A 25,205-nucleotide genomic window follows, 5' to 3' on the forward strand; every position below is an offset into this window, starting at 1 on the left:
ATTTATTTATATAGCACTTCTCAAAACAGATGTTACAAAGTGCTTCACAAGACAATAAAAGCAGATAAATAGAGTAAAAGATATGGTAACTGTTAAAACAGAACATCAGACAATAAAAGCAGATAAATAGAGTAAAAGATATGGTAACTGTTAAAACAGAACATCAGACAATAAAAGCAGATAGAGTAAAACAAATATGGCAACTGCTAAAACAGAACATCACAGAACATATCAATAATAATAGAAGTGGTAAAATGGTATGACAAGTTGATAAAACAAATATACAGTATATATACATGAATGTGTATAAATGTACACATGCGTCCAGAAACGGATGCATACATACATATATTTATACCCTTCTACTTATAGGAATGCTATATCCTAAAAAAAATTGTTTTCAAAAGTTTTACTTTTTAAAAGTGGCTACAGAGTTAGATGATCATATCTCTATAGCAGGGCTGTCCAAAGTGGGGCCCGCTGGCCAAAGTTGGCCCGCCATCAGGTTTGATTTGGCCCGCCAGATGTTAGCGAATTATTTTTTTTTATTAAAAGACGCAACCGACTTTACTGTCTTTTCGAGGCCGTGCCATGCTCGGGGTTATGGTTAGAAGATAGTGGCATCATATGAAACTAGAAAACCTAAAGGACTCCATTAGTACCATGTCATATTAGCTTGTCAGGAAGGAGGCTAACAGTCTAAAGTTGTGCTAAATGTTGGTGGGGAAAAACTGCCATGGCCATTTGTCAAGGTGTCCCTTGACCTCTGACCTCAAGATATGTGACTGAAAATGGGTTCTATGGGTACCCACAAGTCTTCACTTTACAGACATGCCCACTTTGTAATAATCCTATGCAGTTTTGGGGGAAACATGCAGTCCTTTGAATGCAGTACACATGTGTTATTTTTGCCTATTCTACAAATGGTGTATTTTAATATTTCTACATACTGGGGTCCATAAACAGTCTTGGAAATGCATAAATTAGCCCAATTGTATTCATCAGGTGGGTTTTAAGGGGCTAACTATGTAAAACATATTCAATTAAGGGAACTTGGGATCCTATTACCATTTTGCATCTTAATAATACAATACAATAGGTGTTTAATTTTGGCCCGTGGCCCTCCATTGAGTTCCAGTTTTGGCCCTCCAAGGGAAAAGTTTGGGCACCCTTGCTCTATAGGAAGTGCAGTCCAGAGTTTTGGAGCCCTGACAGCAAAAGAGATGAGAGCTCTGAATCAAAACATTCCTCCTGTCACGTAAACACACAGCTTTGCAAAAATTTCCGAGCTTTCGGGGGGGGCACTTGAATGTGTCATAATTCATATCCAATATCATACTGTATGTCGCCAATGTCTCCCTGGTTTGTGCGCCTTAGGGTGTTGTCTGTGTTTTTTTTATGTATTCATGTTTTGTTTTTTGTTTTTGTTTTCACTACTTATGTTTTTTGTATTTGCTTGTTTCCATTTTTGTTTGCCATTAGTTCCTAGTATTGTCTGTTTTTGTTGATATATATAAAACATGAGGCATGATACACACCCCACAGAAGTCTGTATCACTGACATGCACATGCTTCTTATTACAAATATTTGAAAAACAAATAAAAAAATAAGTCTGACACACCTCTCAATCACAGTTTAGATCTTTGGAGCAGGCAATGATGCCAATTTGTTTATGACGAGAAAAGACATGAGAGCTCTGAATCAAGACATTGCATCACGTAAAACACACAGCTTTTGCAAAATTCCGAGCTTTGGGGAGCACTTGAAGGCGTCATAATTCATATCCAATGAGACCCCGCCCTGTCCAACGCGGTGTCCTGCTGACCGCCAGCCTCATATCTATCTGTCGGTACAGTTGCAGCAGTCGCGCCTTCTTCCTCTCGCTGCTAGCTTCGCTTCCATGTCGACCAACTAAGAAAGAAGCGGGTTTTCTCATCTCGACCAGCCGGTTTAGTTAGTTATCTCCCGTTAAGCTCGCTAACGGGAGCGTGTTGCGACATGGGATGATGTAGCGGAACAACTACTACTAGTACTTTAGCATGCTAAGCTAACGTGGAGAGAGACTAGCCAGTGGAGCTAATAAGCTAACGGAGGCTACAGTCACCTGCAGGCTGCTGTTGCTACTAACTACCGGCTGCTGCTGCTAGGTGACAGGCAGGATGGAAAGTGTGAAGGAGTCTGGGTTAGGGCTTTCAACTTCGTCAACACCACTGGACTCTAGCAGTGAGAGTAGTCCCGTGAAGCCAGGTGGATTAACAGCGCTGTCTGCGGGAGAGAAGAGACCCTCCATCGGAGAGGATGACGCTGGAGGTGGAGGTGGAGGTGGCGGCGCAGAGGCGAAGCTCTTCGGGAAGGGACTCGCAGCCACCTCCCTCCTCCAGATCGCGATCAGAAACGGCATCTATCAGAGCCAAGTGGCCAACGCTATCGGGGTAAAGACAGCCAACATCTACAGCCTGACATCAGTCAACAGCAGCACTTCTTCTGTCAACTCTCTGCTGAGCAGGAGGCGACAGAGACACAAGAGGAATCTGTCTCTTGGTGCTCCTCCGACGACCTCCAGCAGCTCCACGCCCGGAGGGGTGTCCTCCTCCTCGGCTCCTGAGGCGGCCAGTCCCGCTCCCTCAGCCTCTCCTCTGAGCACCCTCAGCCTGGACAGGAAGACTTTTCTGCGGCAGAAGCAGTCCAAGCAGCTCCAGGCCTCGGATAAGACCTGGGTGAGATCGGACCTCCGGAGGGGGTGCATTCACGTCCACGACTGGCTGACGCCCTCCTACCCGCGGCCGGTGCTCTGCACGGTGGACACCACAGCTGCAGAGGTGGCCAGCAAGCTGGAAGGGAGCAAAGCTGGGGCTGTGTTGAGGATTAACTGCAAAACTGCTGCTTCAGTGGACTTAAATGATAACTGTAAAGATTGTGCACATACTGATGAAATCAAAAACCCCAAAGCAGAGGAGAATGAACACACAAAACGGTATTATCCTGACTCTAAACTGTCCTCTAACTTGCTGGATGATAAATCCGCCAGTAACTCTTCATCTGAAGTCTATCTGACTGACATAGGGATGGAGTTGAGCCTGAGTGTGGCAAACTGTTATGGCGTCTACTCTGGGTCAGATATGGAGAGCAGCACCTGTGAGGACTTCAGCCCAGGTGGACCCAGAAGCACAGAGCTCAGCGATGGACTGGGTTTGGGTACCGACTCCTCAGCGTTGAGCCCAAACGGTGACAGTGCCACAGAGGGACCTGACCCCTTTGAGAGCTCCTCAGATGAAGTAGACCTCACCTCCTCTCCAACACATTCAACCGACAACCCTGCTGCAGCAGACCAGCAAGCTGACCTGCCCACCACAGACCCCTGCAGTGCTTCCAGCCAAGTGACAACCACACCGAATGACACCGAAGCCAGAGCTGGTGATAACATAGATACCCCCAAATTAATCAAACCTCCCTCTAAATGCCCCAGCAGCTCTCAGGCCAGGCCCCTGTCCAGCCAAGCATCTGCCCAGCCTGACCTGGAGATCCCAGGGGGGAGCAGAGCATGGCCCGAGCCCATCAATACCAGTCCAACTCCGGCTCTCTTCGTCCAGCTGCACGGTGGAGCTGTGAGGCGGCTGGGAGATGATGAGAGGCCTCTTCAGATATTAAATGAGTACCTCACCAATCTGGGGTTTGAGGACCCATGGAGGGTACAGGGGGAGGGGATGAATCCAGAAGTTGGCTGCCTGATACGCTTCTACTTTGGTGAGTACTCTGTCTAAGCTGTATAAAAATCTAAATTCAAAACATTTTTTTTTACAGGTGAGTGATGATTCATCCATAAAGAAGGATCTGCAAAGCATGTACTGTACGTTTATCAGACCACCCGTGCATATACACTATACTGTACCATAGGGCTGGGGCGATGCATCTCCCGATTCAATACTATCACGATACTTGGGTGCCGATTCGATATGTAAAAACATATAAAACTAGACTAGACTAGAAAAAGTTGAATCTAGGGACATTTGAAAAATATTTAAATTAATACAGTAAAAATGTTTGATTTTATAGTATGTATGTAGTCAGAGGTGTCGTGAAGTCCCATATATCAGTCATTGTTGGGCCTTATTTATTTAAAAAAAATTCCAGCAACCCAAAAATCAAAGAATAAACACATTTTCCCTCAATTAGTGGTATTTTCTTTTTAATTTATAAGGGAGATGTAATGTTTTATACTTCTGGTGAATATAATCCAATCAATCTTATTTTGTTATATGTATTTTGTAGATATAGTTCCCTTTGTTAACACCTTATTTTTAAAACCGGACGTAGTCACACGTGTATACTTCCACTAATTTCGCCAAAGCCGTCGCTAGCTCTCTGTCAGCTCCCTTCTCTATATACATCCATGATCAGCTCCTTCGGGGCCATTTGAATGCATTTAACAGAAATGTCAGTATATGGGTGCTCTACAGTTGTAGCGTCGGATAATTTGACCGAGGAGATGCGAGCAATACGACAACGTTAGCTGTCCATGACAGAGTTAGCATGCAGCTTTAGCCGTGATGTCTAGCTCTGCTTTTCCTGACAATGTGTGAAACCCAAAGTGTTTCCATACTTCACTGTATGTGTAGTGTTTACCACTTTGGATTTAATATGTTAGGGTTCAAGTTGTATCCACGCGGACCCTCCGCTGTTTTGTACTTCCTTGTTGTGGCTGGCTGCGGTTTGTTTTGGTTGACGGATACGGAAGGGATATGACGTCACGTAACTCAGACTACAACAATAAAAGTGGTAACTTCCTTCTACCTCCGCATAGTCTCAAATGAAGCAAATGTATATCGAATCTGGCATTCAAAAATGGATTTCAAAATCGTAACACAAAGAAAACCCACGATACATAGGTGAATCAATGTTTTTCCCACTCCTACTGCACCACTAGCTGCTAGTTACACCGTGCCACTTTAGTTGTGCTCGACTTGTCCCCTGCTCATTCATTGTTCACCCATTCTCAGTGTACCGTGAGCGCTGTCATTGTGTTTGGTCAGTCGGACTGTCAAACAAGTTCATTCAATTGTCCCCGCGGGACAATAATACCCAGTGTTTTGCCTGTAAACCCATCCCACCCCTCTGTGTGTAGGCCCGCAGGGAGACACATCTGGAGGTAACAGGTGTGCTCTTTGGGCACACCAATCACCAACCATGAGGCATTATGGTTTCTGTTTCTCTTCTTTTTCTGTTCATGTTGTTGTTGTTACTGATAAAGATCCTGTTTTGCTGACAAGCAGGGTAAGAGGATGGAAAAACAGCCATGATCTCTTATGGGATTAGCACAACTGGATATTGTTTTTGACCTTGTTTTTTCGGCAAAGACGGTGGGGATAAAGGGTTGTGGTGAGATATTTGAGGAAGAAACAACATTTTTACTAAAATTAACACAAGTTAATGTAACTCACATTCTCAATCCTGTTTGAAATGTTTCAAGTGTCCCTCTTAAGCCTTCTTTCAAGAGCATTCAAGAACACTTTGCTTCTTCCTTTGTTGTTTTACAACAAGAAACACACCACAAGACACACTATCACTACGCATACCATTAACCTAGAGGTAAAGTACAAAACAGGCTTTCCTCTATCCTGAAAATGTTACATGGAGAGCTGGGCAAATTCCCCTGCCTTCCTCGACACCCCCCCTCTTGGCTCACACAGTAACATGACAGAGGAACAAAGCATGACGTAGAGTTCGGCCGCTGAAAGCAGAGGCCCTTCCAGCTACTGCAGACAAACACACAGCCGTGAAACAAGCAGTGAGAGGCTGGTATGACAGGAAAGTGGAAGTGCTAGTGGCATGACGGTGACAATTAGTGTGATGACATAAAGTGACTACAACATTCATGTTGTTGCCAAAATTAAACATTTCAGTTAAATTGGAATAATTTACCACAAGTCCCTACTTTGTTTTGGCTTGTGAGCCTTTTAAAAACAAAGGTTTTATAGGTCTGAAGAAACAAAACTATCCATTAATTCACCAGAGAAATATTTTTGCTCCACGCTGTCCTGTCCTCTCGGTGTGACCAGTATGAATTGTTTGCTCATGTTGATGTTCAGAACCACAGGAGTTTGACTCAGCAGCATAAAATGCACATTGCCAAGTATTCTCTTTCTCTCTATCACACACACACACACACGCACACACACACACACACTCTCTCTCTCTCTCTCTCTCTCTCTGTGCTGACAGTAAGAGAAAAGTGACCTTAGTGAAACTCAGATTTCACCTCATCAGTGTTTCAGATCTCCCCGAGACAGTCATAGCAGCAGACTCCTCTTCAGCTCCGAACAGCAGTACCCAGAGGTCACTGCTTTATTACGCAAGGTTAAATACTCACCCAACAAACGTGTCTGATGCTTGTGCTTATAGACTGTATAAGAAGTGGACGTAGTCACCGTGACGTCACCATGACGTCACCCATTGGTTGGTTGACTGCTGTTTTGAAGCCTCGAGTCCAGCATTTTGGCCGTTGCTTTCTTGTTTTTTGGCGTCGCCATCTAGGTTTTTTAGCTGTCACCATGTTGGTCTTTTTGCAACCAGAAGTGGATGCGAGAGGGTGGAGCTAAGTACAACTGAAAGCTGAATAAGACATTTTTAGGCGACCAAAAAGGTTAAAATTAACTGAAAACACACTGTGAAAGGGATGAAGTTCTGAGATGAAAACACGGATAACTCCCATACCGGACAACGCCGTGGTAGCGACCTGTCAATCATAAGGTAGCCATGACCTAAAGCATCCCCTGCTTTATGGTCTATTTGACTCTAAATGGGACCATAATTTACTAAATGAACATCATGGTGTATTGAAGAAGACTTGAAACGAGTGATTGAGACATAAACTCATGTTTACAATGTTAACTGAGGTAATAAATCAAGTGAGAAATAGTCTCATCTTCTCATAGACTTCTATACAATCAGACTTCTTTTTGCAACCAGAGGAGTCGCCCCCTGCTGGCTGTTAGAAAGAATGCAAGTTTAAGGCACTTCGGCATTGGCTTCACTTCTCAGACCGCGGAGTTGCCCACTGCTTGTGCCCAAAACTCACTAAATACCTGCAGGCTGTGAAGGAAAACTTCAAATTTTGTCTTTGTGGTGTGACCATCACAGCACCACACCAGTTTTTTAAAGAACTGAGATGCAGATTAAGCTGAAATCCAAATTGCAATCTTGTAACTGCCACTAATATGAAACATGGATTGAAATTTCAGACACTTGGTGCACTCAAGGACACCGGGCTTGTCGGGTTACAAGATGCACCAAAACGATAAGTCGTAGCATGAATAGGAAATGGCCATTGGCTGCTTGATGAGAGACAGGATGTTCCCCAGTCAGAGAAATAGACGGAAGGAAAGGGCATGTATGAGTGTGTGTGTATATATTAACACACTACATCTCGCCTGACGCCTGCACCGCCCAGGGAAGGGTGGACCCACACAATACACATTCCACAATGCTGTTTAGTTTAAACTGTTATGTGTTTGAAAGAATCACGCCGATCTGCTCCATCAGTACGTTTATGGAGCGTTTATCCAATCACAAGCTTTATTTATGCATTTGTGGAAAAGACACAATTTACATGTCAATAATGTAAGAAAATACATATTAAGGCTATGACTAAATATGAATGAAATTATGAGACTTGATTGTGTTTGTAACCACGAGATCTTAGTTGATCATGAATTGTTCTCCTTCAGTGGCGTATCTCATATCATTCAGATAATTTCATATCTTTATTGTGTCTGCACTGTCAGGACTCTCTGTTCCTGTTAGAACCGAGGGTACGTACAAAACTAAATTAAAAAAAAAAAGTTTTCATGTGGGGCAGATTCTTCATCTTGTAATGGATTATACAAAAAGTCACAGAGTGATCCAAACACAAGCAGAGCTGAAACAGTTAGTTGATCGATAGAAACTGAGCTGCAATTGAAACATGTAACCTTGTATCTCACCATCATTTTATTCTGAAAAATTTATAATGAAATTGATTAATTGAGAAAATAATAAACAGATTAATCAATAATGAAAATAATCGTTAGTTGCATGAGTCGTGGACAATTTAAGGAACATGTGCAGTAGATGTAATGAATATTTTTCAGGAAACTGAGTTTGAATGGCTTGCTTTTAATGTTTTTGGACTTTTCTGTGTGTTGGATCTGTGTTGGTCTTTGTGTCAGAATTGTTGAAAAAGAGATTTTTAATCTCAAGATTTAGATCCTGGTCAGTAAAGAAATGAAATCGGGATGGGTCTAAAGGCCATTTTACACCAAGTCTGTATTTTTCGTCCAAAATTGTCGCACATAAAAATATGAATATGACCCCACATTGTTTCAATCATGTTTACACACCGACTCCGAAACTTTCGCCCGTCATTAAAGTTTTTGGAAAAGTTCTGATCGTCAAAAGCCGTGCAAAAGGCATCATTCAAAATGACATCTGATAAACTGATTCACTTCGTCTCCCAGCACAAAGCACTTTACAATAAAGAAATAAAATAATACAGAGATGGAATTTAAAGATAAATTGTGGCAGGTGACTGCAGAACAGCTTGGAATCAGGGATGGTCAGAAAATAAAGGATATAGGAAAGATTAGACATTAGTGATTGTGAACAACAGCTTTTTTGCTAATGTCACTCATGCATTAGCCCCGTTTGGGACTAGCGCTATCCATAGCAGGCTCGTAATTAATTCAATTTTGTCTTGTACTGAGAATTTTTGCAATGAATAGAATAATAAAAGGCATATTTTCAGTTACTTTTTCCGAAAACCTTTATTTGAGGCATGTAAGCATGTTTTTCAACGAAATCCTTTTTTCATTTCACATCAAGAATCATAAGTTCTCAAATGTGAAATGTTGTCTAAACACATGCAGCTGTACAGCAACTTTGCCTGACTAAAATAGTCAAAATTCTGAGTGAAATCTGGAGCTTTGTGATCAAAGAATAACTGAACAAAACTCTTAATCTGAACAAAAGAAGTACTGAGGTTTGATACCCAGCCCTTCTCAGGAGTTGGTTCTTCCCAGTGAAACCCAAGTGACGTTTTGTCTAAGCCACTGGAGGAAGCAACAGTGAGGATCGCGGTGCTGGTGTTATAAGACATTACATAACGAGCTAATCTGATTTCAGGCCTCTCAGTGGCTCACACTCCTCATGTGTCTCCCTCTCTCTTGTTCTCTGGTGTGTGTGATAACCAGAGCAGAAGAGGATAAAAAGCACAGACCGGGTAACACAGTTTTGTAAGAGATAATACATTATCAATCAGTTTACAGTTGGTTTCACTGTGGGGAAACACCACACCTGATTCTCTGGCCAATCCCCTGCTTTGCCCTATGGCTGCTTTTTGTGTCAGTGAGGGGTTAATGCAACAAATCACGCCTGAGTGACTGCTCACACTCTCAGCCCACAGGCTATTAGCTACAATTCACTTATATAACCACACAGCTCTCTGTAGGCTCTGAATTTCTGAAAGAGAAACCCAGCGTGAGAGAGTTGATTCACAAAATCCCAGAGAGCTAAAAATAACATGTTCTATTGTTCTAAACGGCAGTTCTGAAAAGTATAATCAGTGTGCATAATGAGCACTACACTCCAGATCATCAGCGATCTCATTCAGTCTCATGTCTTAAAGTTCTTTCTCTCTCTCTCCCTCTCTCCAGGCAAGCCTAGGAGTGTGGGTGGTTCTGAGCGCGTGCAGCTTTCTGGGGTGTTCAACGTACGGAAAGGGAAACTGGCGCTGCCGGTGAACCGCTGGTCGAAGCGTCAGGTCACGCTGAGTGGAACCTGCCTCATTGTCTCATCTGTGAAACACGCCCACACCGGCAAGATGCACATCTTCCCTCTCATCGGAGGAAAGGTACTTTCTCAAGTGTTTTCATCGTTAACTTGGTTGAGCTGTATTCTGACTTGGTGCCTGTTTATCAGCCTTTACACACCGTGGGCGTGACAAATAAACGACATGAAAATGCTAAATACTCGGCTGCAAATATTTTGCATAAGCTATTATAGTTAGTATAGTATATTATATTATTATTTGAAAACTCTGTCATTAAGTAGGCTGGACGTCAGAGGATTTGTTTATAGAAAGCATGCAAGGAAACTGAAATATGTCCTCTGCTGCAGGTGGAGGAAGTGAGGAGACACAGCCACTGTCTGGCTTTCAGCTCAGCTGGTCCTCAGAGTCAGACCTACTACATCAGCTACGACTCGTATACAGAGCACCTCCGCTGGCATAGGACGGCCTCAAAGGTACTTGCAGTGTTATATGTATTTGTGTCCACAGTCACACCTTTTGCTTTCATAATCCAGATTTTTTTTATGATAATTATGATGGCAGGATTTTACACATCTTTACTGCCTCTTGTGGTCACAAGCTGCTCATTATGTCGTCCTGTCCATCCCTCCCTCTTTGTCAGATTGCGTCCCAGAGGGTGAACTCAGTCGACCTGTCCTGCTGCAGCCTGGAGGAGCTGCCTGCTCAGCTCTTTTACAGCCAGGACCTCACACACCTCAATCTCAAAAACAACTTCATGTCGCTGCACAGAGGTGTTCCAGCACTCACCAGGTGAGTTTCTGTTACCAACGCTCCAACACAGAGTCTCCTGCCATCCTGTGTGTTTATGAACAAGGCAACAGGCGGTGTTATTCTCTTGATATGTCCCTCAGTACTTTTTACTGTCTCAGGGAGCTACCATATGGTCTAAAGAGGAAGCAGCTTAGTTTGAATTACAGATGACATGTGTGGGGGCGGCTGTGGGGTTTGGATGATTAAAAGAGAGCTACACTGATGATGAGAGAGTTGATATCCAGCCACTTGACCTCTGTGACAGAGGGCATGTTGAATAGGTCGCTGATGTCACAGTCTTGTGTAGTAACTTGGGCTGTCAGTCAAATCAAATATTCAATCGCAATTAATCGCATGATTGTCCATGATTAATCGTAAATGAATCGCACATTTTTAATCTGTACCTTAAATGTACCTTAAAGGGAGATTTGTCAAGTATTTATTACTCTTATCAACATGGGAGTGGGCAAATATGCTTGCTTTATGCAAATATATGTATTATTGGAAATCAATTAACAACACAAAACAATGACAAATATTGTCCAGAAACCCTCACAGGTACTGCATTTAGCATAAAAAATATGCTCAAATCATAACATGGCAAGGGTTAAACACATGTCATCATTATATATTTTGAATGGCATATTTGCGGGGGACTATTTTCAGTGGCGGATTAATACACATTTGGTGGTGAGTATTTCTGCCAGCAGGACAGAGTATGAGAGTTTAGTACTTGTTTGCAGGATCTATTTATTGTTGGTTCTGGTCTTTTCACTGTATTTGTGGACAAGAAGAAAAACAGACTTGTCGTTGACAGATGAAGTCTGCCTGTTTCTGCATATTGGTGCCTTCTGTGGTAGGAAGAGATTACTGATTTTATGTTTTGACGTAAAAAAAAACACATGGAAAAGCTTTCTGAGAGTCTTTCTGAGTCTGTTTGTGGCTTTATCCTGGTTTAAAAGCTTTCTACGGGAATGAAAACTCCTCCACTGAAAATTTTTTTTACTTTCTCTTGTGCAAAAATGAATTTAATAGCACAAAGCCGAATAGAGACTATGGCATAACAGGACTGCAACTCTTGTTTCATGATGCCACGTTGTGTTATTTGATTTCAGATAAAGTCAAGTGGCTCGTGACATGACTAACATCGCTATCCAAACACAATCTAACATTTGTGTCACGTTTCTTTAAGTTTAGGCTTCCGATCAAATATTTAACTTAGAGAAATTTCTGTCTCTCTCAATTTGGCTCCTTTGTAGCCACTGAAGAGAAGATTATGTTAAAGCCTGGCAATAAATACATATATACTGTATATACACACTGCCATTGTTTCTCCATAAACACACGTTTCTCTGGCGGTGTTTTGAGGAATGTGTTTTTCCCGTGGTGTGCCTGTGTGACTTTCCCTCAGAAGGACGTGCCTTTCACCCCGACCCCTCTGTGAACTTGATTAGGTTAGGCAAGGAAAGCCAGGAAACACACACACACACACACACACACACACAGACATGCTCCTACCTGAACCACATGCTGTGTTGTTATGGTGAAATCTTTTAGTCGTGTAAACATGTAGCTTTAAATAGTGTGTGTACTTTAAGTGTTATGGCGCTGTATCCTCGAGACCTTGTGCAGGCTTCCTCTCGTAATTTTCCTTGTTTATGAGACGGGTGTTACGTAACTAAAAGGTTTCTCACAATGTTTGTTTTTGTTGGAGCCTCAATTCAGAAGAAGTCTGATTATAGCACTAAGAGATTAATATCTCTGTCCCTCTCTGTTTGCTCCCCCCCCCCCCAAACCTCTCTCTCCCTCTTTCTCTCTAACTCCTCTCTCTAGGTTTTGTAAACTGAGAAGCCTCAGTCTGTCAAATAACGCTCTGTCAGACTTTCCCCTGGCCTTGTGTGACATCACCTCGCTTACGGAGCTCAACCTGTCTGGAAACCGTCTCTCGTCTCTGCCTGCAGAAGTAGGAACCATGCACAAGTAAGTGTGCCGAAGGAGAAACGACGAGCTCTGTGGCCGCAGCTATTAATGATAACGATGTCTATAATGGGCATTATAATTTGCCAGATGCTTGCCCGAGAGCAGAATGTATCCTCGGTGACCTGCACTTTGCTGACATCAGACAGGAGTGGTTGTCATTGTGGTTCCATCAATGCAGATTAACCCCCCTCTGTATTAAGTGCACAACTGGCTGCGCACCAGACTTCTGTCTTGGCGGTGCAGAGGTTTTCGTGCAGGTGATCAGAGTGCAGAGTCATGCTGCTGCTGTCCTTGCATAAACCGAGAATTTGGGGTCAAGCGCTCAGTTACTGTTCGCTCCAGCAAATTGTGTGTGGTTTACAGGGCTGTCGCAATAACTGCAATATTTCAATAACGTGGTATTGACAAGACAACCGCAGGGGACTGCAAGCAACCGCTATGTTCATGTTTTTTCTTTTTTCTTTTTTCTTCTTTGCAATGGGAGCGCCGCATGTTTACGATATGCTACATACGGCAGCTGTGTGATTCTGCGCTGAACGCAGTTTGTTGTTTTTTTCTGGTTGCCGAGAGTTGAACATTTTTTAAACTTTGGGTAAAACACTGCACCCAGCTGTCCAATCACAATGGAGGAAGGGTGGGACAGGTACCACAAAGACTAACCGTGACATCCTATATGTAGGCTACAAGTGCTCAACAACAACAACAACAATGGAGGAGAAATGAATGCATATAGACCCACGGGTTCGTCCTCTCTCCCTTCGTGCTTCAGCCATCTCTTTATCCAGAGCAAGCACTCCACCGTGTGCCGACATTTTTGCTACTGCGGATATTCTGTATCATAGCAACCAGACGCAATCAAAGCATCTCGGTTGAAAAAAAACGCTGAGCCTCATTGCCCTTCTGTGTTCTGCATTTAACAATAATAAGTATGACATCTTTGTCATTTAAAAAGCAACAATATACCGAATAATAGCCTAGCAATTAAGCTTATTTATATAGCACTAAAATCAGGATAAATGAAGTAATTTGCAAAAAAATAAAGGCAATGATGCCGCATATCCCGCCGTTGAGCCAATCATTTTCACCGCAGGGGAAAATCCTTCACTGTGACAGCCCTATATGGTTATATTTCCGGCGATTTAAGACACGTCCATTTAAAACATTCAACTCTGGGAGTTTTATGGATTTTTCCAAAACATGGATGCAGATTAACACCAAGCACTTTTTTTAGATTCTCTTCTCTTGTTGTTGTGTCCAGCCTGCAGACTCTTCTCCTGGATGGTAACTTTCTGAGTTCTCTGCCCGTGGAGCTGGGCTCTCTGGAGGGCCTGACCTACCTCGGCTTGTCCTTCAACTGTTTCAGCTGCGTCCCCCCCATCCTGGAGAAGCTCAGGGGACTGGAGAGACTCTGCCTGGCAGGGAACCAGCTATCTGTCCTGGATATGGCTGGACTGCAGTGGCTGCCTGCTCGCCACATAGATCTCAGGTAAACATATTGTATATTTTTAGACGTAACACTGGAACAAAGCTCATCTGAAATCTAACACTTCCCAAGATGCTGCGGGAAAAATCTACACTGTATTTCTGCACGTTTTTGTCCTGTGGATTTGGAAATCTTAACACCAGATGATTCAAGTTCAAAGAGTTCTTTCTATCCTCCTTTCCTTATGTTCATATTTCTCTCTTGTACAGGCTGAACCGGCTTCAAAAGGTGACAGCGGGAGACTCGGAGCAGCTGGTCCACATCGTCCAGCTGGACCTGAGGGACACCGGGTTACAGGAGCTGGATGTCCGGCTTCTCTGCAGGCTGGAGCTCCTCCGCTGTGACAGAAACACTCTCTCCCTCCTCAGAGTCAGTGGCCACGCCCTCAAGAGCCTGCACGCTGCACACAACGGTACTAACATTTATTATGTGTTGTATAGATGACAAACCGATAATGTCTGGTGCTATATATACATTCAAATACACATTTTAAAGAATGATGCATGTTGTGTTTGTAGAGCTGAAGCTGCTGGAGGTGCAGCCGGTGCCAGAGAATCTGACTGTTCTGGATTTGTCCTGGTATGACGACTCTAACTGTCCTATTTACTGTATGGAAAAGAAGGCTATGTGCTTGTTCTAAGCTGCGTGCTGACTGTATTTGTTTTTTTTAAAGGAACAAGCTGGGATGTGTCCCTGCCTGGGTGTGTGAGAGCAGCAGACTGGAGGTGTTGGACATCAACCATAATTCTGTTACAGAGCTGCCCATACAGTGAGCAACACACAAACACCTGCCGCATAGACACGTTTTTCACAAATATACTACGTTGAAATAGGTTGTTAAGGTGCAGAAGGATAGGTGGGTAGCTGCTTGGTCGGCCGAGTATTGGAGTTTCCTCATTGGCCGTTGCTCTTTCAAAATAAAAAGGCGGGAACAGTCGTTTGCAGGGGGGACGTGTTAGCGGTTTCACTCACCGGCGCGAGTGCTCTTCTATTGCCGCATTTCCACCAGATCTGGCGACGGAGGGCGTCCCAACGCTTTCCATTCATCTCCAATGGAAAGCAGGAGAAGCAGTGGCATTGACTATTTCTTGCTTAAAATGTTTTCAGAAGTAGATTTTGGTGGATTGTTTATACGGAATAACAAAAAGCGTACGAGCAGGCCGCCATGTTGTTTCCTGTTTGAAACGGCAAGCAGAAAAACAAGGATCACGTGCATTCCACTTGAATGGCCAGTTGAGTGGAGCAGCGCATCCCCTAGTGTCCTCGCCGGACCTGGTGGACATGTCCCGCTGGATTTAACATTATAGACATGACCACTGACTATTCGTGTAACAATTTAGCCTCAAATTCACAGACTGATCATACACGGTCTAGCCGAGTCTTGTTTCAATTGTTCCCAACGAGGAGAGAGCGTATGCGGCCGCATGCAGCTGCCTCCAGAAAAAGCGCTTCACCCATCGTCTTTTTTCTGAGCACTCCGCCTTTATTGTGCTGCTCCCAGCACTTCTAGTTGAAAATCTTTGACCTTTTCAGAAAAGCACTGGTGACATCACTGTAGAAAATGGAGGAGAAGCTTGTTTTGGCCGTGTCTGTCTATAATGAGCTTTATATGTCAGACAGACATTATCATAACAAAGACCGAAAAGCCCTTTTGTGGGAGCAGATCAGCCCGGGCGGACACTGATTGTTGCTGTTGAGTGTTGTGCTTTATCGCTGTACGTGTTGTCTCCGACGGTTGCCTCCTTAATCTACATCAGATTGAGCGTTGACAAGCTCATTCATACAAAGTATGAGGGCATGCATCCTCCGGTTGGTGCTCATGTTGAAAAAACAATGTCAAACAAACAGGTAGCAGCCCAAATAGATATTAGAAAGCAAAGAGGTGATGCTAGTCCATCATACAGCGGTGGTGATATGTTGTCAAGATATTGCTGTCATAGAAACATGAAAAAGCGCTCGGAGCGCTTTTTCTATGAAACGCTGGGATGAAGCGCTCCCCAGCCGCCGCTTTTCTGCCAGAAAAAAACACAGGCATGAACACAGGCCCTTAGCCTGCTTTCAGACAGACATTAACACTGTTCATGTCTATGTAGAGCGAGCACAAGCGCGAGCCCGAGCAACAGGACGCTGGCTTTCGTTGACTTAACGGCCACAGGTGTCGCTGTTAACAAGCATTTCTGATTCTTACAAACAGCCCCTTTTAATAAGAAGATTATAATAAATAACAGTGAAGGTTATAATGTGCAGCATTGTTTTAAGAGGCAGGACTGCTGTTTATAGTACACTGCAAACACTGTCCTTTCAGATACACTAGATAGTAATAGTGCTGGTGAATCTTTAAACTCTTTAAATAGACATATTATTCCAAAAGGTCTCATCGCTACCTGTAGCAACACGCCTACACCAGTGCAGTGCTATTTTCAGTATGTGTACAGCCTTTGGCATCAACTAAAAACTTGTACTGTTGCTTTCACAGACAATTTGATCATTGCTTTTTTTGTGGGGGCGGGGGGATGGATACATGCATGATGACAATGGTCCAACTACAGGCTACATGAGGCACAAATGTAATTCCAACTCGAGGTCAAGCACAAATTGGGTCAAAAGGGCACGCAAAATACTGTCGCCATCAGGGTGAGACAGAGTTCACACTGACAGATTTACAGTTCACACACAGAGAGACTGAGCTCGCTGTGTTGTTTGTGTGTTGTGTAGGCTGCTGTCCAGTGGGAGTCTGAGAAAACTGCTGGCAGGCTGGAACGAAGTGTGCCGGCTGGTTGAGAGGCTGGAGAGATCACAGCTCGAGGTTCTGGACCTCCAACACAACCATCTGACTGACCTCCCACACAACCTGTTCATCAAAGCACAGAGGTGCACACAACATCCATTTCATTCCTTTTGTCTTTCATTCCCTTTTTTTATTATCCATGTATATTTCATTCTTTCTCTTCACATCTTTCTTTCCCTCTATCTGTCTCTCTGTAGTTTTATTCTGTGTCAGGTCATTTGTTCAAGTACTAAGTTTGTATTCTCTGTTGGGATTCCACCACAGTTTGAGATACCTAAATGTGTCGGCGAATAAGCTGGAGAGCCTCCCTGCAGCCAGCGTATCAGATGACAGCTCCAGCAGCCTGGAGGAGCTCTATGTGACCAATAACAGCTTGACAGACAAGTGTGTCCCTCTGCTTACTGGACACGGCCACCTCAGGGTGCTCCACCTCGCCTACAACCAGCTGCAGACCTTCACTGCCAGGTAAAGTACGGGACTGCACATGAACTGAGCTCGCAAAAGACTAAATCAATGTATGACAACTTCATTTAAGTGGCAGGGGCCGGTTGCACAAAGCTCCTCAATTTAAGATTTTCCTTAACGTCAGAGTTAAGGTTTCCTTAAAATAAAATCGGTTGCACAAAACACCCTTAAGTCAACAAACAGTCTCTATGGAAATTTGTAGAATTTTACTGCTGTAAAATCTCTTTCAATGCAGAAAATGCCTCAACGTGTTTCCTTAACTGAGGAAACCTTTTTAAGGAATCCTGTGCAATACCCAAAGTAAGTTCCTCAGCTAAGGAGAGTAAGCCTTCAGTATCATACTTAAGGAGAAAACTTAAGGTGCTCTGTTAAACCAGCCCCTGATTCTTGTGCTGCATTGAAGGACAAATTAAAAATCGCACACGTAGACACACTGTCATCCTCAGAAGTGTTTCAGTCGAGATATTAAAGCGTAGTTCACGAGGTTTAGCTTCCTAAAACTCACTGAGGTCTGAAGTGACCTCTGGCTTTGTGAGGTTGCAGAAAATCACCCAATTTTGTGCACCTGATTGTGTGCTTGTAGGTCCACCCGAGCTTACATGAACTCACATTCCTTTGCTTTTATGGCCTGTTCTAATCCTAGAAACATGGTACATTTTACACACAGTAAAATGCCTTACTTCAGAATCAGGTTTAGGTCACAATGACTTTGATAAATGTGGCTCCCAAAAATAAAGTTTGCAGTGCCAGCGCTCTTGATATAACAATACCTCCATCTTCCTGCAGTAAACTGGCACGTCTGGAGAAGCTGGAGGAGCTGGACCTGAGCGGCAACAGACTGAGGGCCGTGCCCACCACCATCCTCAGCTGTCAGCGTATGCACACACTCTCTGCCCACTCCAACTGCATCAATGCGTTCCCCGAGGTGCTCCAGCTGCCTGAGATCAAGGTTAGTGTGATATACGCTGTCATTTTAGGCGCCCTTCATTCATTTAGCTATGGGATTTTTTTCTTTCTTGTAGGTACACGCACACACTTGTTGAGCAGATCAGTATTAGCTGTTGTCCTAGTTAGGTACCTTGTGGAATTAGTTTGGGAAATAAAGGATGACAGTCCAAAGAGACAAAAACTGTGCTCCTTCTGTCCCTTTTTTATCTCTCAATCTGTCTACCTCCGTGTTCATCTTTATTGGGTTGGACCAGATCAGAAAATCCTTTGTAATCTCCTAGTGACTCCCTAATCTCTTCCTTTCTCTGAACCCAAATGACGGTTCCATTCTCCTGACTGTGAGTGTATGTGTGAGATAAGGGTGACAAAAATAATACATTCGTAGATGCATCATAACTCTGTATTGATGCACGAAAGAGTTTTGAAAAAGCTTCTTTATGAGCTAGCGTTGGAGGACATGCAACTTGCTTTTGTTGATACTGAACAGAACCCCTGAGACAGGACAAAACAAATCACTAGGTCTGATGCAAATATATATATATATGTGTATATATATATATATATATATATATATATATGTGTATATATATATATATATATATATACATATATATATATATAGGATTTATTTTCTGTAACTGCAAAATCTACACTCTTAATTATACATTTGTGGAAAGTAAATTCATCCGAATTTGTCATATCTTTGATTATGCTATTGTGAGTGTGGTCATATAGAAAATAAAGTGTGGAAATCAAAAACTGAGATAAATCCAGATCCATCTAGAGTTGTCTAATCGAATCATAATGCCATGAATTGACATCAAATTGAATAAGAAGGTACCCAGAGATTGTCTCTCCTGTGAACTGACCCTTATCTCTCTCTTTCTCTCTCTCTGTGTTTCGCTTCCTCAGTGTGTCGACTTGAGCTGCAACGAGCTGACTGAGGTCACTCTTCCAGAGACGCTTCCTCAGAAGCTTCAGGAGCTGGACCTCACAGGCAATCCTCGCCTCAACCTGGACCACAAGAGCCTGGAGCTCCTCAAGTATGAACCTGAAAGATCCTGCATTAGTAGTGATAATAATAATAATAATAATAAATAATCTATGGAAAATATGTGTTAGTCATTGACTCATGAAACCAACTGGCTGACCCCTTTTGTTCTTTCTTCGCTTACTCCTCTCTGCAGTAATATCAAATGTTTCCGGGTGGATCCATCTCCTTCAGCTCCGTACGTGAGCGAGAGCCACGGGGCCCCTGCAGTCTGGAGCCACGGCTACACCGAGGCCTCTGGAGTCAAAAACAAGTCAGTCCTCCTCCCCCCTCTATTTCTGTTTCCATCCATCTACTCACTGCCATTTCTTCCTTTTGAATTAATGTCTTTTATTGATCTCTTGAAGTCTATAACAACGCAATTAATTTGGTGAGTAAATTTTATTTAGGTTATTGAGCACTTTTCCAAACCACAGAGGTTAAAAGTGCTTTCAGAATATACACAAAAAATACACTGAATACAATAGTGAGAGTAATGTAATAAAAAATGTCCAATAAAAGCATCAAAGCCATTTCTCAACAGTGCGGTGTGGGAATACGGAAAAATCTGCATGCAAATTTTCCGCTTGACAACTATGCACACTGGTACTGGTGCGAATTATCTGCGCTGCTGTATTCCATTTTCGTCAATGAAGCCCAATGAGTCCACTTCACACAACAAAAACCTATCCAGACAGAGAATGTCTAAGGGGCTAACGTTAACTACACAATACAGAAACTAATCAGACCCCAAATTTGATGCTAACGTTAGCTGTTATGGCTAGCCCCGTTCCGTCACCAACATATTACATTTGCAAGTACATATCCACTACATTACCATCTTCATCGTGTCCCAGCTGCTGGGTGATCTCAAGCCATATATTGTCCTTTATTTGGTTGTTGAGATAGTAGTGTTTGTCGTACATTCTTGTGTGTTTCACAAGGGGAGGGCCCATTGTTATTCCAAAACACCAGTCGTCCGAAAAAATGTCCCATAGGACCGAAAAAAGGCAATTTTTCCAACAGTCCGTTACCCCGTAAACAAAAGCCCATTGTTCCAAGGCCCATTGCTCAAAAATACATAAACAGAAGCACATGGCTAATTATGATGCAGAATGACTGCAATCAGTTGGAGCAAAGGAGGAAAGTCAAGGTCCGTCCGAATATTTTCTCGGCCGCACGAGGGTTCCGCAGGGATGTGTAAGCATTCATAAGAACCCACAAAATCAGTTTTTAGCAACCAGGACTATATTGATGTTTATTAATGTGTTGGTCAGAAAGCTCGCTGCTGACTTACCTCAAATAGGCAGGATGAGATGAAGGCAGGATGAGATGAAGGCAGGGATGATCGGCTATATTTCTTGTCCGTATTCTACATAAGTAACTTGTTGATGTTGTTGTTCTCAGGCTCTGTGTGGCTGCTCTGGCTCTAGACAGCTTCTGTGGGATTCGTGAAGCTCTGTATGGAGTTTTTGATGGAGACAAGAACGTTGAGGTGCCTTACCTACTGCAGTGCACCATGGGAGATGTGCTAGCGGAGGAGCTTCACAGGGGCCAGAGGCAGGAAGATTACATGATCAACACTTTCCTCACCATGCAAAGGTAAACACACACACAGCGTATATGATTCCTTGAACGGCACACAAAAATAAAACAATCACCCCTGAATATCACACACACTCTGCAGTAAGTGTTTCTGTGTTGCTCTCCTGCAGGAAACTGGGCACAGCGGGCCAGAGGATGGGCGGCTCAGCAGCTCTATGTCACATCAGACACGACCCGGTGGCGCCCGGTGACCACGGCGGTTGCTTCACCCTGAAGGCCTCCAACGTCGGCAGGTGCCAGGCTGTTTTGTGCCGCGACGGTAAAGCTATGCAACTCTCCACTACACACACCGTCACAGAGCAGCCGGAGTACCAGAGGGTCCGGCAGCATAACGCCATCATCACCGAGGTAAAGACAAACTCTTGTTTTAGTTGATTGTGATTTGTGTGCTCTGGTGCTGAAACGATTGAGTTGATTAATGGATTTGCAGATTCGACTGCAAATACATCAACTTTTGATGATTGATGAATTCTTTAACACCGCGGCCAGTTACGACACTCCAATAGGAAACAATGTAATCAAGCTGGTTGTGTCACTGACGCTGGCTTAGCGTCGCATCCAGTTAGGACACGTTGTAAGTCATAAAGCAAAAACATGCCAAACATTTTCTGTTTTCACTCTCTAAAATGTTACAATTTGTGGTTCTTCTCTGTTTTATATCATTTGTAAATTAAATATCTTTTCATTTTGGACTTTTGACTGGACAAAACAATCCATTCTCTGAGGAGTTGTGATTTTTTCCAATTTATTTTTGTATGTTTTACAGTCTAAACTATTTAATTTAATTAATAAAAATAATTTAAATAAATAAATAAAAATAGATTCAATTAATGAATAGATTAGAGCTGCAATTAACGATTACTTTCAGTATTTCTGGACATTTCATAGACTAAACAATAAAGTGATTAATCAACCAAATAAACACCAAATTAATTGATTTATAGTCTATAAAATGTCAGAAAATAGTGGAATACGCCATTGAAAGTTCCCAGAGCCCAAGGTAACATCTTTAAATTTTGTTCGACCAAAGGTACAAAAGCAGTAAAAACAAATACTAAATCTGATAATATGAGAAACAAATAATATGAAAAACAGGAAAACAAATTACAAATCATCACATTTGGCATTTTTGCTTAATAAATGACGATTAATTGAATTCCGAAATTGTTGCCAATTAATTTTCTGTCTGTCAATTAATTGTTTCAGCACTGTAATAGATTAACTGGTAACCACCATCATCATTAGTTTTCAGGCCTAATGTGTATATTTGAGGTTTTGTCCGAGAAAACTACATAACAGCCCTTTATCCTTCTCTTCTGCAGGATAACAAAGTCAGCGGTGTAACTGACTCCACCAGAATGATGGGTTACTCCTTCCTGTGCCTGTCTGTGACCCCCAGACCCCACGTCTCCACGGTGACCCTCACCCCGCAGGACGAGTTCTTTCTCCTGGGCAGCCGGGGCTTGTGGGACATGTTGTCCCCCAGTGAGGCGGTGGAGGCGGTCAGGAATGTACCGGACGCTCTGGCCGCCGCCAAGAAGCTGGTGACTCTGGCTCAGAGCTACGGCTGCTCCGACAGCCTCAGCGCCGTCGTCGTCCAGCTCAGCATCACGGAAGACTGCTGCTGTTTCTGCGAGCCGCCACCTCCCCCTCCCAGCCCCGGCCTGGGAGTGCACACCAGCACACACCCCTATTCGGCAAGCGGCGACGGCGGCATGCCTCTGCCGCCGGCCTCCTCTGGAACAGTGAGCGAGTTGAGCAGCGAGTTCAGCACATCCGAGATGAGCAGCGAGGTGGGATCCACAGCGTCCTCGGAGGAGCCGCCGCCTCAGACCGAGCCTCACGCATCCCACCTGAACCTGCCGGGGCGAGCCGGCGTGCGGAGGCCGGCCTGCGGAGGCGGGAGCTTCCACAGACAGTTCTCCGGAGCTCTGTCTGACAACGGGGTCGACAGCGAGGACGAAGAGCCCATCGCCGGCGTCTTCTCCAACGGCAGTCGCGTAGAGGTGGAGGCCGACGTCCACTGTCTGCACCGCCACGACCTCCCAGCACCCCAAACACACACTCAACCAAGCACAAACATCCCTCCCGCCGTCGCCTCGCATCACGAGCCGTCACCTCTTCCCTTCTCCTCCCCTTCTCCGTCCCCCGTCCCTCCCTCCTCTCCCTGCCTCAGCGGGGATGCTCAGTCGGGGACTCTGGGCCGCAGGGCGCGAGCAAACGGCTCCGTGGCCTGCCAAGGAAGGAACCAGGACCTCATAGAGGAGGCGGCCGACGCCCCCGTCAGGAAGCAGGGGGGCTACTTCAACGCTCCCGCCCAGCCGGACCCCGACGACCAGCTTATCATCCCGCCAGAGCTGGAGGAGGAAGTCCGGCAGATCATCCAGCAGCAGCAGCAGCAGCAGCAGCAGCAGCAACAACAGCAGCAGCAAATTCAAACACACAACCAGCCAGCACACAGCTACCAGAAACCTGCAGACTATTTCGTCACACCCCTCTAACTTCAGCCCCCCCTTCCACCCTCCACAACAGCTGGTCTCATCCAGGATTTCCGATGGAGGACTGTTGAATCAGGACCGTCTGTCTTGATGCTCTGCACTGCGTTAAGTCGTAACCGCTCCCTCCAAAAACCTCAGAGTATTCTGAACATGCTTCTGGACCAGAGAGACTGTGTTTTTGTTATTTACTTTATTTTCTACTGTTAACTCTATGCCCCTTGAAAACGCAATGCAATTTTTATAACACTTTACGTTGATTTAAATCTTCACATGTAATTGATTTTTACCATATCTTTAATTTGAGGAAGCACTTTGAATGCTTTTTATTCGACTTTTGAGAATCATTCTATGTTAAGTGGTACTTTGAGATACGGACCATTCTGTTTTTGTGTTGTAGCACACATTTTCCCCCGTTTCGTCGCGGCTGATGGCCTTACAGTTGTCGGAGTTAGTAAAACTGTTAAACTAACTCCTAGGAGTTTAATACTTTAAAGTGACCTAGTCACTGAAGCGTACTAATATTCTCTGAGAGAAAAAGATGATTATTTCAAAAGGCTGATATTCCAGGTTTGTGTTGTCGGGGGTGTGCAGAGTTCAGAGTGGTGCTGCAGTGCTGAGGAAACGCTGAACGTGGGGGGGAATCATCCTACAGTTATTACCAGCTCAATGAATGTTCTCAGAACAGTGTTACAGACTTCTTGATAACGGCAAATCGCACAAGAGAGCTACTTTTGCTATATTATAAATTAAAGTTTTCAGATAACCACAACAAACAATGACTTTGAGCCATCTGTTAGTTTTGTTTGTCAAGAGCTTTTTTAAAGGCTTTGTTCACAGTTTACACAAACACATTTTCTCATGCAACTGTATCTTGGTATCTATCTAGCCATGTAGATAGTTTGGGTTTTATTTGACAAGAATTACAGATATTTGCTTCTTAAACTTCTGCCACCAGCCCAGCACAGTGGAGCTCAATGGAATCTTGTCTGTGCTGCCCAAGACATTGAAACATCACATTTGGTTTTCCTAAAATAATCCGGGATAATCCAAAAACCTGGCCTGTTTTTTTTTTTTTATTTTCATCTTTCAAAATATTTAAGTTATTATTGAGTTCTTTAACTTTTTACTCTAGAGCTGAAGCGATTTGTCGATAAGGGCACAGATAATTAACTTTCACTATCAGTTGATAAAGTCATTTTAAAAGAGAAAAAATACAAATATTTTCTGATTCCAGCTTCTCCAATGAGAAGTATTGACTGGTTCTCTCTATTTTATGTAATTGTAAACTGAATCGTTTTGGATATTTAGACAGCTGGTGACAAAACAAGTTATTTGGAGACATCACCTTGTGTTTAAGGAAATTGTTATGAGCTTTTTTTTTTTTACTTTTGTGACATTTTATATATAGCAAATGATTAATACAGATAATAATCATCAGATTAATCTAGGGCTGAAAATAATGATCTCCATGATCGATTTCTAATTATCTCTAATCATTTTATCAATTAATTGATTGTTTGATATATATAGTTTAAAAGCCCAAGTTGATGCCTTCAAATAGCTTTTTATGTCCAAACAATCCATAATAAAACTAATCTATTCACCTGTATTGTATTGGGTTGGCAGCAGAAATCTTAGCGATTGATGTCAAAACTCGTCATGTAATACTGAAACTTTCATACCACCAAAAATGTGTTTGTAAATTGGGTGAACTGACCGTTTCTAAATGTAGAAGGTTAATTAGTGCTCAACAACAACCCTGCATTTCTCTCGGCTAATGCCACGTTGTCCTGTTAGTGCTGCTGTGATACAATCG

At 43.4% G+C, this 25,205-nt stretch overlaps 1 protein-coding gene across 1 annotated transcript; it reads left to right on the plus strand.

The window, feature by feature from the left end:
- Positions 1–1,789: 1,789 nt before the first annotated feature.
- On the plus strand, positions 1,790–24,165 carry LOC119488291 (PH domain leucine-rich repeat-containing protein phosphatase 1-like). The gene is made up of 17 exons (XM_037769815.1): positions 1,790–3,745; positions 9,688–9,884; positions 10,151–10,276; positions 10,444–10,592; positions 12,426–12,572; positions 13,831–14,058; positions 14,265–14,467; positions 14,574–14,634; positions 14,729–14,824; positions 16,771–16,926; positions 17,108–17,308; positions 18,095–18,257; positions 19,169–19,299; positions 19,444–19,560; positions 20,694–20,888; positions 21,002–21,239; positions 22,214–24,165. Exons 1-17 carry the CDS (start codon positions 2,161–2,163, stop codon positions 23,390–23,392), a joined length of 5,172 nt encoding a protein of 1,723 aa, XP_037625743.1. The 5' UTR covers positions 1,790–2,160; the 3' UTR covers positions 23,393–24,165.
- The last annotated feature ends 1,040 nt before the right edge of the window (positions 24,166–25,205 follow it).

The sequence above is a fragment of the Sebastes umbrosus genome, chromosome 5 (genome assembly GCF_015220745.1).
Source record: "Sebastes umbrosus isolate fSebUmb1 chromosome 5, fSebUmb1.pri, whole genome shotgun sequence".
Classification (NCBI taxonomy): Eukaryota; Metazoa; Chordata; class Actinopteri; order Perciformes; family Sebastidae; genus Sebastes; species Sebastes umbrosus.

What these genes read in the sequence shown, in the direction of transcription:
- LOC119488291 (XM_037769815.1), top strand. Translation starts at nt 2,161, where the DNA reads ATGGAAAGTGTGAAGGAGTCTGGGTTAGGGCTTTCAACTTCGTCAACA. An exon ending in CCTGATACGCTTCTACTTTG is followed by an intron (nt 3,746 to 9,687) that starts GTGAGTACTCTG and finishes CCCTCTCTCCAG; the next exon opens with GCAAGCCTAGGAGTGTGGGT. An exon ending in GCTCGCCACATAGATCTCAG is followed by an intron (nt 14,059 to 14,264) that starts GTAAACATATTG and finishes TCTCTTGTACAG; the next exon opens with GCTGAACCGGCTTCAAAAGG.